Raw genomic sequence first — 13909 nt, 5'->3', positions numbered from 1 at the left:
TATAAAGATGAAATGTGATATCTAGTGCAGTATCTAGAATTAGTAAATTCTCAATAAATGGTAGATATTACTACTAAAGGGAACAACAGTGGGTCAAGGAGCCTAAGAGGCTACATTCATATTCCTGAAATCAGGTAGTCTCTGCCCTTAACTAATCACAGTCTCCTTATCTGCCTGAAGAAAGGGGTCATATTTTACTCACTGCTGAATCCTCGGTGCCCAACTCAATGACTGGCACAAAAGTGTCAGGCACTATATAAATTTTGGCTGGATGGTTGAGAGGGGGAGAAAGAGAGATATCGGAGAAAGCAAGGGAGGCAGAGAGGAGGCAGTAGGAGAGAGAGGAGCAAGCTAGAAAGAAAAGAGGGAGACTATAGGGGGGAGGACAGGCGGAAGGCAATGAGCCCATAAGAAGGCCAATGTATGTCATGCAGGATCTGGAGAGGGAAGAAGTCGTGGGGGCCTGAGACAGGGTGTGGTCATAGTGTCTATGAGGGGAACATAGAAAGCCAGGCCTCCAGACCTAGAACGAACCATGCAATCATTCCTGGATTTTATTATTATTATTATTATTATTATTATTATTATTATTATTATTATTGTTATTATTATTATTTTATTGTGAAATACACATTTTTTAGAATTAGTTTCAGCTGTACAACAGTGCAATAGTTATACTTTTTACCCCTCGAAGTGACAACCCCCCTCCCCCAATCCGCCATCCCACTTCCCCTCCCCCCAATATCCTACATATCTATTACAATTCCCTTGACTCCACTCATCCCTGGGTTTTTTTGTTTGTTTTTGTTTTTGTTTGTTGGTTTCAGACCCATATCTCCTTGGAGGCCAGGTGAAATTAGCCAGCTATGTGATTTTTGATTTGGTCCGGCTGAGGGGTGCTGATCTCAGAGGGAAATAATATTCCGACAGTGGCCGCTTAGACCAGGCCCTTAGGACGGATTTCCTCAACTCTGGGTGCTCAAGCCTCGAGCACTAGGTGCCCCCCTCTGAGGGCTCCGCCCTTCTGGGGGCCTCAGGTTCGGGCCTGGAACGCTGCGGGAGCGGATCCTAGAGGACGCGCGGGGTACTGGTCATTCCTGGTCCGGTCAGGACCGAGGGACGGCGACAGGGAAGGGGTGCGAGGAAAGGCGGGCGGGGAGGGCGGCAGGGAGGCACCAGGGCCCCGGCCCACGATGGAGCTGTACCTCAGCGCCTGCTCCAAGGCTGCCAGCGTCGCCGCCACCAAGACGGCCACCAGCAGCCTGGAAGCAGACAGCCAGGAGTGCGGAGATGTGAGTGGCATGAGGTCTGGTGTCACTGTCCTGGGCCAACTGCCAGGGCGGGTGGGGCAGGGAGAGCGCCTGACAGGTCCCGCGCTTGGTAACCGTCGGCTTCTGGTGCCCTGGTGCGTCGCGGCGGATGGCAGTGGCCACAACTGGCTGGTGGCTTGGAGACAGGTCTTCAGGGATGTCTGGCAGGGCGGGCCCGACACTTCCTGTGTGGCCCTTCAGTTCCTTTGGTTAAAGTAGGAGTGGATTGGCCTAAGCTAAATGAGTAATGCCTAAGAGGAAAGATACAACTCACCAATTGTTATCTGACAGGGTGCTCACAAAACCCACTTTCCCGGGGTCGGAGCGGCTCAGCTACTGGATCTGCCTCTTGGGGTCAAGCTGCCTATGATCCCAGGAAGCAATACTTTATACTATACTACGAAGTTAAGTGAAAAGGTAAAGCTGATTTTGTGTTAACGTTGGTTGTCTTTGCCCTTTCCTACTTGCTGTTCAAGTCAGGCACTACATTATACAAATCCATGAAGGGAATTTACATTATTAACATTCGCAGGGAAAAAAATAATCAAATGTACATTTAAACTAAAGTATTGTTTAGGATGCATACCAAGCAACTGCATCTAGTGTGATTTGGACGGAACCAGGGTCTAGAAAGCTTAGATTCTTAGTTCAGTCTTAATTTGTAATTTATGAAAGCATATTAACTTTCTTTTATAATAACATTTAATATATACCTAATCATTGCATTTTATTTACTTTGAAATGTTTGTTTAAAAGGTGGAGGGTTATTGGTGCTGGCTGGCATTTAATTATATGTTATGATTTTTACCAATAATAACTTGGACAAAACTCTCATTACGAATCACTTCTCTATAATTTTGTTTTGAGTCAAATTCTCATACAAAGAAGTGAGAAAAAAGTAGAGTTGAATGGGTTAACATGTTTAATACTTTAACCTTACTTTAATGGAAGAGGCTGTGCCTTGCTAAAGAGAGACTATGATTTGCCCTAACTTTTCTACCCAGTCTTTTCTCCAACTCTGTACAGAGCCTCAGCTTGACGTTGAGGTCTTGTATATGTGCTCACACATACCATGTCCATGCTTCTGTGCCTTTGTTCACCTTGCCTCCCAAACATGGCATACCCTCTCATCTTCTCCTCAATCTATGAATTTCAGCCATCTTTCAAGATTTTTTCTGAACTATCATAGCCCCCAATTAGCTTATATTTCTTTAGAATTTTCATTGCCCTTGGTTTGCATAATTTTACTTAATACCATAATTCTATAATTACAGTTTTATATCTTAAATCATACTGGGTTATGTGTACTTCCCTCAAACCCTTATATGTTTTTAGTCCTCAGTGCTATTCCTACCCTTGAATCTCCCCTGTCCTTGACTCAGTAACTAACACTGAAAGAGGTTCAGTACATTCTTGTTGAGTGGTTGCTTTGATTAATATTGCAAAAAATTCTACAAGGGAGAATTCTGAGTCACCCCCTTACTTTTCTATTGTCTATGACATCATTAGAAATGAGTAGAGTCCCTTGGTATTTGCTACTTGCCTAAGAAACATGATTTCTTAAAGTAAGTTTTATTCTGGAAAATATTTATGTTTAAAAACAAATATGTTCTACTAGACTAGAGTGAGCTAGCCTCACACAATTTAACTGAGTCACACTCACACAAACTAGCTTTCCTAAAGTATGTTTGAAAGCTGTATCGCTTTTCTTTTGTGTAGAATCTTAGCCCTGTCTTTCTTTTCTCTGCATCCTCAAATGTATTATTTGTTGTGTTATCTTTTTCTGTTGAATATTAATTCACCACTTGTCAACTACTTTTTTAAAAAGATGTTCTCTCCATCCTTTATTACATTAATTCCCTCAAAACTGTCTCCATTTAATCATAATTAGGCACCAGACTATTTCTTTGAACACTGAATTTGTAAGGGCTTTCTATTTCTTTCAGTACAAGCTCTTCAATGAAGTAATGCTTTATATTTACACTTACATTTACATTTAGTTTTGTTTGTTTGTTTAATTTTTTAAAGAGGGGAACCACTTATTTTAGTTGACAACAGAAGGGTTACCCTGACTCCAATGAATGGATTTGTTTAAAAAGGTGTTCTTTGTTTATAGGTCAGTAGCCCAGGTTTGGTCTTCAGAGACATCTCATCACAGATAAAAGTCAGTATCTAAAAGAGGTTGACATCTAAATGGCAACAGCTAAAAGAACCAATCAGTCAAATCCTTGACTCATGATTGTTGGTTGTTTCCCTCACAGGAAAGATATGGGCTTCATATCTGTCTCACTGAATTCAAACATTGCCTTTTAGAATTCCTTCCTTTGCCTTCTCAGTGAAGCATTGGCAATTAAGGAGTTGCACTTTATGAGTTAGGCTGCTTGGAAGGGATTAAATGGAAAAAGAAAGCTAGCATCCTATCAAGTTCCATCAATCTGCCCCTTTGCCCACATAAGAAGGATCCTCCCACTTCCCTTGAGGGAGTTCATTTTAGGATCCCATCCAGCCAGGCTCCCTACTTTTCAGAATTTAACTGAGTTGGATACTGCCAGACAGAACAACATGGAGGTCACAAATTGGTTCTTGCAGACAGGTCAGGATTGTGGGGTCTTATAAATTGAATTGGATGCCTGCAAACAGGGCAGGTGCTCTCAGGTTTGCCACATCTCTCACACATTCCCGCTGCCTTTCACGTGAGCCAGTTCCTGCTTTGACGTTACTGTAGACTAAAACTTCTGTTGTTCTGGCAGAAAAAAAAAAATTAAAGAAAAAATGTAAAGATATTCTTCCACACCTACTTCTACCCTCCACTTCTTCCCTTTCAGAGGTTCTCCCATAATGCATTAACGCCATCAGCTATTGAAAAGTGGACTAAGAACTCACACCAAAGAAACAAAACTAAACAAAACAAAAAACACCCTCACTTTATTATGTTTTCATTTACAAATGAGATTAAATAACTGAGCTGTTTCTTCTAAAGTAACAGATATAGAAACATGACTATTAGCTGATATTTTCCTTCTTTTATTTCTTAATGGCTATTGTACAGGGTTGTATTTGGCCTTTACACATAAGGAGAGATCTCAGTTCCTATCAATATCCTTTATAACTGGTTATTCAATATTTTGAACTTTATAATATAGGTCTTGAATTTTTTCCTGACTGTAGTACTCAAACATTGTTGAGTTTCTTGTATTAGATAAGACCCCGAGATAAAAACTCTTCAATCTATTTTTAATATCTGTTTTACTTCTACTATTTTTTATGAAGTTATTTCCATGAATCTTGGTGAAAAATTTTCTATTTTTCTTCATTTTTCAGATATTGAGATATAATAGTCAATTAATAGTATCCCTTTACCCTTTGAATATAGTGCCTTGACCGGGGAGGGGGAGGAGGAAAATGGAGAATCTTAACATTAGCTTTATACATTAAAACAAATTTTATCCTATTCTCTTTCTTTTCCTCTCTTCCTTTCTTCTCTGGCTCAGAGCCAGGAAATGATGGAGATAAGAGGAGGAATTAATTGAATGAGGGTGGATTTTTAGGTCAGTGGAATAAAAAAATGTAGGAATAAGCAATTAATGTTTCTCAATGGAAATCTTTCTGTTGCTGGTTTTTTCCCACTTAAAATTACTCTTGCATATTTTATTTTTAATGAACATTCTATTCATTTCAACAGGTTGATACTTAAATGTGAAATTCCTTAATTTTACATTTGTCATATTTTTAAATCTGTGTTTGCAGCTTTTTCGACCTTCTTATGGTTTTAACCTGACTGATCCTTATTGTCGACTTATGGAAAATCAATATAAAAGTCTCCATGATCCACATTTAAGAGAATACTATAAGCGCAAAGATATCCTGAGGAGATTAAAGAAAGGTGGCTACATCACCAGCAATAATAAAGTGGGTCGAAGATTACTTCTTTTTAATCATTAAAGACCTCCAAGACATAAGCTTGTTTCTATACCTCACAGTGATGGGGGTGGAGTATCACCTTTAATTTGGTCATGAGAGATACTTAATGGGAAATTCCATATACTTAGTATTTGGGCCAATGGAAACTGGACCATAGTTGTTTCTAAATTATACTACTTTCTTTACCTTTTTTCTTTGTAATACCAAAAGATGATTACTAGATAACTTGGGGATGTAAAGGTAATTTCCCTCTTTCTCTATCCTAATGGCACTCTATGCTTGTCAAGGATTATGTCCTATACACTTTTAAAAACTTGAGACAAAACAGGAACGTAAAATCAGCCTGATAGAATCTTGATAGAACATGAGAATAGTCTTATATTCTAATTTGTATTAAACATTATTATTACATTGGTATTTTATATTAAACTACAGCTGTGTATACTAAATTCCTTATCATGGTATAAGTCATATTAATAAAGTAATGAGATTTGGATAGAAATTTCCTTAGTTTAATAATTGTGGAGATATACTACTTACAAAAGTGATAGCAATTTGTTACTCTTGATTCCAAAATACTATCAAATTGTGTATTATTAACTATTTTTCTTCCTGAAAGTGATTGCTATGAGTTTTAAATATTTATATTTATATATATTTCTATTGTTGTTTTGTTTTTTAGATTGTTTGTAACTTGCGGGAATTGAATATGTACAGACAATATCTTACGAGTTTAAAATTAGACTTTGAAAGAAACTATATAAAAGAACAAGTAAGTTAAATAGTTAAATTTGGTTTCTTACACAGCGCTTAGAAGAAAGGTTTATTTGTATGCAAAGTATTTTCTTATAATCTTTTTACCTTTAATTTTGACAAAGTAATTAAATTTTTTTTTTCCAAATGAAAATTTAGAGCAGGAACAATATTTTCAGGTTGCTATATTGGGCCAAGAAAGGGAAAGGGGCCAGGTCATCTATTCATGTGCCAGTGGGAGCTGGCATAATTTAGTAATTAAATTGCTACTCCAATGTGTTCCTTCCATTTGAACTGGGGCCTATAGGAAGAGTCTATGTGGCAGCAAGACTCTTAATCTGGAACCCAAAACATTCTGAGTACCAGGAGAGGAACAGTATGAAGAGTTATCACAGGTAACTCAGGGAACATGTATGCTGTGTGTTTGTACCCACGTACATGCAGCTGTGTTCATCTAGTATAAAATGATATTCTAAAGGAGAAGTGGAATGACTGGGTATAGAGTGAGTGGGTATAAATAGTGACTTCCTTTTAATTTTTTACTCAAAGTGTGTGTGTGTGTGTGTGTGTGTGTGTGTGTGTGTGTGTGTGTGAGTGAATTGAGGTTTTAGGGTCAAGAGAGTTGAAGTAAAATGAGAAAGGTGTGTGTATATGTACATTTATAAATTTATGTTCTAAGGTTGACAGTGTTGTGTAGAAATGAGAATGACTTACCTATACCTTTAAGTGTTCAATATTCCCCCGCATTGCCCCCTCAGTGCCTAAAGTTTCTCCTCGCCTTCCTCCATATTTTCACTTAATTTTTTCTGAATGTGTAGAGATGTATGATGAAATAGCTATCTTTTATTTTCAGAAAGAGAAATCTTTACTTTGGTTCAGTTGTCCATGTCTGAAATGAATTAAAAATAGATTTAAATGCAGTTAAGCAGAATTAGCTATTTGCAAAGTCCAGGAATTTTACTAAACACTAAGTATAAAAAGGTGTTAAAAGGACAGTTTTATTTCTATTAAGTGTAAAAAATATTATATATGAATATATGTACATGTGTGTGTATGTGTGTATCTCATATATACATATGCATGTATATGATATACACTTTTTTATAGAAAATGCTTGCAAAACAAGTAAATAAACTACAAGAAAACAATCAAATACCTGGACATTCTGATGTCACACAGTTCCAAAACTGGCTGTTACATGAGGACGTTCAATCTGTTAAGGACCCGGAACGATTAATAAGGCACAGGTAAGATTGACGTGAATGCATATTTTATGTATATATTGTGGACCCGAATAAGTTGAAAAGTACTACAAAGAATTGAAGTTAGGAATTTTTAAAAAGTACTAGACAATACCTAACTCCACCATTGCCCTCAGTATGGAGACAAAGGGAGACCAAGAGGTACAGGAATAGAAAACTTTGGTGCCAAGGCTGATGAAGAACAATTTCTACCAGAAAAGACAGGGTTTCTGGGAGTCCAAGAAGTAATCAGATCCAAATCCTTCCCATAGTTGCAGGTGGAGGGACATTATCTTTTAGCACATGCCTCTAGCAATGGCTTTTTATGATTCATGTTTAAGGGCTGACAGCATTAAGTTTGAGAAAGTTAGTGCAAAGTCAAAAATGGAAGTTTACTATAGCTATATAATGCTAATATAAATATGCATTGTCCCTAAAAGAAAAACGTGTCAACTATTCAGATGTGACCTACTCATGTTCAATCTTTACCATTCTGTGGTCAAGCTCATATCTTAGGAAGTGAATGGATATTATAGTTCTTTTTTCTCCTTCATTAAGGTAAGAGATTGGACTGCATAGCGTGACTTTTATATTCTGTGGCTTCATTTTGTTGTAGTTCTGTAATGCATATTGACATACCAGAGACCCAGACTATATATATGCAAGATTTGTTCAAGACTTTGCAAATTACATGGGACACAGTATACATCTTTCTCTTAGGAAATTCAAATCTGTTTTTTTCTAGATGCGAAATCAATGTTTCAGTTGTTTCAGCCTTCTTTGCAAACTCATATTCCTTAACCTGCTGAGCTATGAATATTACTGTGAAAAATGTTTTTTATGAGTTTGCTCCACATTTTACCATTGTTTTGGCCATAAGAACAGATACTTATGTGGTAGGGAGATCTGTATAACAAGTGAAATATGGTAAGAGCTAGCTTACAGGTCCATGAACAGAGTTGATAGAAAAACTATAAAAGTCCTATAACTCAAGAAATAAAAAGCAAGCAAGAGGTGATTTGAGCATATCACAGCAGCTGATGCCATTTTAAGGGAAACACCCAATTCACCTTCCTTGCCTCTACACTTTTAATTAGATATTTGGATATGATAAGTAGGGAATTAGAACAACGTGAGCACACAGCCGAGGAGCAGCGCCTACTGCAGATGGATAAAGAAGAACGACGACAGCGGGAAGAAACAAGAAGAAAACTTTGTCTTCGTAGAAAAATTGAAGAGGTGAGACATAAACTTAAAATATTGAAAGAAAATTTGTGTACAGTTGTTTCACTTGTAAATAATTTTAGCTGTCCATCATACTTCTTGAAGTCATTTCAGGTCTAAATAATTTACCCACATTAATCTTACCTCATATAAAACAATGAAGCTGACACCACAGAGTATATACCATAGATACACACACATACACACACACACCAGTATCTACTCTTGATTGTGATGATTGAGATGATTGTGAAAGTTACTAGACACTATTTAACTCCATTATAGTGTGGGAAGGTCATTTTTTTTTTGATAATTACCTTTAGTAAAAACTAATCATGCCTGCATTCCTAATCTGAGTGCCGTAAGGAAAGCCCATTCGAAAGCCAATGTATGACCTTCATTATGCTTGACCTGGTTTCTGTTAGGCTCTTAACTTCTAATTTGCTTGCTGGTGGGGGACAAAATACAAGGGTTTATTGTAAGCACGGAGTAGAGTAACATTGTGCTCTGTAGGAATGGAAGACAAAAGAAATGTTACTTCTGACAAAGATTGGAGAAGACATTAAAAGAGAAGCTAGGATAGAGGAACAACGGCGTAGAAGCAGAGAAGAAAGTGACAGGAAAGTATGTTTAACTTTAACCTCTAATTTGGGAGAAGCTTTTGCTAGTTTCGATTTTTGAAAGTATGCTATATAAGATAACAATGGATCAGTTACTCAAAATAATATGCTTTATACAAAACTGAAAGTTATGAAAATTTGTGCTATATTTTGACTATATTATATTCTGACTATAATATAAGAAGTACTACCCTACTATTTGATATAACTGCTTTTGACTTTATCTCACACCATAAACTATACTTGTAATTCCTATAGAAAAAAAATGACATAACTGATTTTACCTTAGAATCAAAATTTCTTGGAAAACATTCTCAATTTTCCCCCACCAGTTAATGTTTTAGAGTGATGGCTTTTATTTTTAAATGATATATAATATTTTATGATTTTGAGTCTAATCAGTATAAAGGGAAAGAGAAATCATTTGTAATTCCAGCACCATACTAGTAACTTATTGATATACACACACACACACATACACACACACACAACTAGATAACACACATGCACACACATACACTTGCATAACATTTCTATGAATGTTTGTATATTCAAATAAATAAAAAATAGATTCGTGTTATTATAACTCATAGGCTCTTTTGTAGATTGCTTTTTCATTTAATAAAATAACATTGACAACTTTCCATGTCAATAAATGTTGGTCTACAATTCTAAATCATGGGCAGTTTATTTGTGACAAACCTAGATGTAACTGTAAGATTTACATGACATGGTTATATTTATATATACTGCTATATAGCAAGTTTTTTAAATATTGGACATTGAAATATGTATGATATTTTATTCTACTTTTGTTACATGTACCTTTTAGCATTGTCAGGGACTTACTGCTCATATATAGCAAGTTCAGCTTAATTCAATGTACTGTAATTATTATAGTCTAATATTAAATTTTTCACCACTTTTTTCAGTGGGAGTTCCCTCCATGTTGATCTTTCTTTTTTCCACTTCCAAACCTCCCCAAAAGTATCTTTGTTTTTGGAGAGCAACAAAATTCCCCAGGTTTCCTCTCATTTTTGCCTGATGCCAATTACTAGTCAATGAGTCCTGGACAATTTTAGTGGCAACTAGTGCAATGGATTAAATTGTGGCACTGGGAGTGCTCATTAGACACGACCACGAATGGGAGGCATGGTGACACCACAGGCTGCTCAAGCCATGTTAATGGCAGAGCTATTTGAAGTATTGATAGTTCCAATGGAGTTATTCTAAATTGTCTTTTTTTAAATCATTTTTTAATACAAGAGGCTTTCAATTCATTTGTGTGTGTTTCTTATTTTTATATATTTTTGTTTCAGATTTGACATTATGTACTTTTTTACTCCAAATTATGAGCTTAAATTACAGTTTTAAAAATCTTTAAAGGAGTTTGCATTTTTGTCAAAAAATCAGTTATATCACTCTTTTTTGTCCTTTAACCTATTTGTCTAATTTAAATTACTGATTATTGTATATTTAATCATTCTTTAAATCAGTAGTGCTAGACTTCCAAGTTTGTTCTTCATTTTCAAAGTTGTTTTGGCTAATCTAAGCCCTCTAACATTTCCATATAAACTTTAGAATCAGCTTGTCAATTTCCACAAAGAATTCTTGCTGAAATTTTAATTAGAATTTTGTTGAGTCTATAGATCAGTTTAGGCACAACTGATCTCTTGATAATACTAAGTTTTCCAACTCATGAACCAAATATGTCTCACCATTTCTATAGGCTTCCTTAACCTTTCTTATCAATGTTGTGTAGTTTGCAGTGTACAGGTCTTACACATCTTTTTCATAGATTCATCCTTAGGTATTTAATAATTTTTATTCTATTATAATTTGCATTTGCATTTTGAATTCTGATTTTATGTTAGTATACAAAAAAGCAATTTTTATATTCATCTCGTATCCTGCATTGTTAAAATCACTTAATAGTTCTAGCTTTTTTCCAGATGTCAATTGATATTCTACATAGATGATCATATTGTCTGTAAATAAAAGTAGTTTTATTTATTTATTCTCTTCAAGTTATATTATCTTCTTATTTCTTTTCTTGCTTGATTACACTGACTAGAACCTCCAATATGATACAGAATAGAAGCAGTGCTAGTGAACATTATTATCAAATATTTTGTTTTCCTCTCTCTCCTCTCTGTAGATATATGAGGCTGCTTGATGTGATCCCACATTTCACTGATAGTATTTTCATTTTGTAATTTTTTTCTTTCAGTGTTTTCCTTTTGGGTGGTTTCTGATCCTGAATAGACATTAATTAACCTCTTCTTTCACATTGTCTACTCTGCAGTGAATGTATCCTCTGTATTACTCATCTCACACATTTAAGAAATGTATTTTGGTTCTTTTTATATATTTCATGTCTCTTCTTTACCTTGTGAATATGTGGAATGCAGTTATGTAATCTGTTTTAATGTTCTTGTCTTTAATTCTCATATTTGTGTCATTTCTCAGTCAATTTTGATTGACTAATTTACTCGTTTTATGGGTCATGTTTCCCTGCTTCTTTATATGCTTGGTATTCTTTGATTGGATGCCAGGTCCAATTCAATATATATATATATCATGTATTTTACTCTTGGGGTGCTGACTATTTTTATATTCTTATAATATTTTTTAGCTTTCTTTCTTGGATGTAAATAATTTATTTGGAAACAGTTTGTTATAGATCTTGCTTTTTAAGATTTGTTAGATGGGGCCAAAACCATGTTAAATCGGAGACCAGTTATTTCCTACCACTGAGGCAAGATCCATTTTATTCCTCTACCCAATGCCCTGTGACTTATGAAGGTTTTCAGAGTGGTGGGTAAAAGTAGACATGATAGGTATGTGCTGAGCACTGTTTTCTCTAATCCTTTAGGATGGTCCTTTCTGTGGCCTTGGGTAGTTCTTTCATATACATATGCTGATTGGTTCTCTTGCTAAATACTCTAGGGAATCATCTGAGGATTTCTGGGGTCCTTTCTCTGTGTGATTATAAGCTTTCTGGTATATCCAAGATTAATATTAGCCCAGAGGTTCACAAAAGGAAGTCACATTTTATGTACTATGTTTTGTTTACCTATGGAAGACCTGAGAGACTTGTGGGTAAGTCACTCAGACATCTTCTAATTGAAGATGATTTAGAAATTCCCTGAATTCACCAGGATAGCTATGGATTAAAAGACCCTTCCTGATCTGAAACTGGACTAGTTCCCCAAATGTGTGCAGTGAGGTAAATTGCATCTATGCATTAAATATTCTTCATGTTTGACCACAGATGGAAATTTACCCCTTACTATCCCAAATTTGCACTCAGCATAACTTAGCAAGTCACAAGTCAGGAATACCTGTTCATTTCCAACATACTATCATATTATAAACATTTGGTTTGTGTTTCTAAATAGCAAGTTGATGCTAACCAACATATTTTCTTTAATATGATAGAAACAAGCCCTTCTAGAGAAAAAAATGGCTTATCATTTACAAAAAATGCAAGAAAATGGCTTTAAAAGAGAAGAGATGGGAAAAAATACATTTGAGTATAAAGGACAAGATGGAACACATTATGAATGTAAGAACATTAAAATCTGATATAGCTATGTATAGAGTGCGTGTCTGTGTATTTGCATAAAAATTCTTTTGTAAAATTTTGTTTGCTTACACTTCCTACTTGGTTTGTACCAGGCATGGTTGTAGCCATTTCTCTCTTACAAGTTGGAAAGTAGACATATATGTAAAAATTAAAATAAACTAAAATAATCTTATCAAGTGGTTCAGTAGACAAGCTTGTATACTGCAATTCTAACCAACTTCCCTATACTTAATGTATTTTTTGCTACTGAAACTTGAAAAAAGTTGTGTAAGATAATTGCTATTAATATTATACACCAACACAGTGTTCTAATATGCCAGCCAGAAAGACAGTACCAGACAGACAGTACCAGAGAAAAACAAAGGGAAGAAGGGCAGGAGGAGTTATAGAAGGAGGGAAAGGAAGGAAGAAAGGAAGGAAAACAAAAGGAAATGAAGAAACCTTAAAAGAGGAACATCGAGTCAAGAGATTGCTATGCCCAATCTCCAGCAGCTTCCTTTTACTGATAATATTATAACAGTGTGGTGGGCTTAACTAAATTCAATTAATTAATGATATTAATTAAAATTTCATGGCCAGAATGTAAAAATGTAGATGTGTTTTAATTATCTGTGACTATGTAGTATCAGGAAAGAACATGATCATCTTCCAGGCAGTTATCATCATAGCGTCCCATCAATCCCATCTCTATCCTATAAATCCTACTTCTGGATGAGAACCTACCTATTGCACTCCAGTAGATTACTGTATAGTCTCCGCTAGCTCTTATTTTAACCTACCCCAAATCCATGTTTTAAACTGCTACCTAATTACACTTAATACTCTGTTCTGAAGGTTACTTCTCCTGGCCTAAAAACTTAAAAATCCCCATTACCTTTTAAATGAAACTCAGACTTCTTAGGCAACCATTCATTGCCATTTAGAGTCCAATCCAAACCTAACTTCTTAACTTTATTTCACACTACCTTCTTAAAGAAAGGCAGCTATGATCTAAGGGTAACTTGAATAGATTCATGAGCCAAACTGCTGAAGTTTATGTCCTGCTTTACCATTTGCTAGCCATGTGAATAGCTCAGACAAATAAATTACTTAACCTCTCCGAGCCACAGTTTCAGAATTTGAAAACAAAGATAATGTTCCTAGGTAATTCCCATAAAGAACCTAAAAGTTTTAGCCCATAATAAGCACTCCCTTTATTTCATTATCTAATCTAATGAGAGCACTGACCATTCCTAAAACACAAATTACCTT

The 13909-nt window shown here is 35.6% G+C and overlaps 1 protein-coding gene across 1 annotated transcript in view; it reads left to right on the top strand.

Moving 5' to 3' along the window:
• Positions 1-1193: 1193 nt before the first annotated feature.
• The window catches only part of FSIP2 (fibrous sheath interacting protein 2), an 82499-nt gene continuing 69783 nt past the window's right edge, over positions 1194-13909 (top strand). The window contains exons 1-8 of the mRNA XM_019626385.1: positions 1194-1292; positions 1602-1727; positions 5058-5219; positions 5914-6003; positions 7092-7231; positions 8323-8464; positions 8963-9073; positions 12511-12637. Of these exons, the coding sequence (XP_019481930.1) occupies positions 1194-1292; positions 1602-1727; positions 5058-5219; positions 5914-6003; positions 7092-7231; positions 8323-8464; positions 8963-9073; positions 12511-12637 (997 nt within the window). The remainder of the gene's footprint in view (positions 1293-1601; positions 1728-5057; positions 5220-5913; positions 6004-7091; positions 7232-8322; positions 8465-8962; positions 9074-12510; positions 12638-13909) is intronic.

This window comes from Hipposideros armiger, unplaced genomic scaffold (assembly GCF_001890085.2).
Source record: "Hipposideros armiger isolate ML-2016 unplaced genomic scaffold, ASM189008v1 scaffold_672, whole genome shotgun sequence".
Taxonomy (NCBI): Eukaryota; Metazoa; Chordata; class Mammalia; order Chiroptera; family Hipposideridae; genus Hipposideros; species Hipposideros armiger.
Note: the sequence above shows the minus strand (reverse complement) of the source record. Positions and strands in the feature narration are given on the sequence as shown.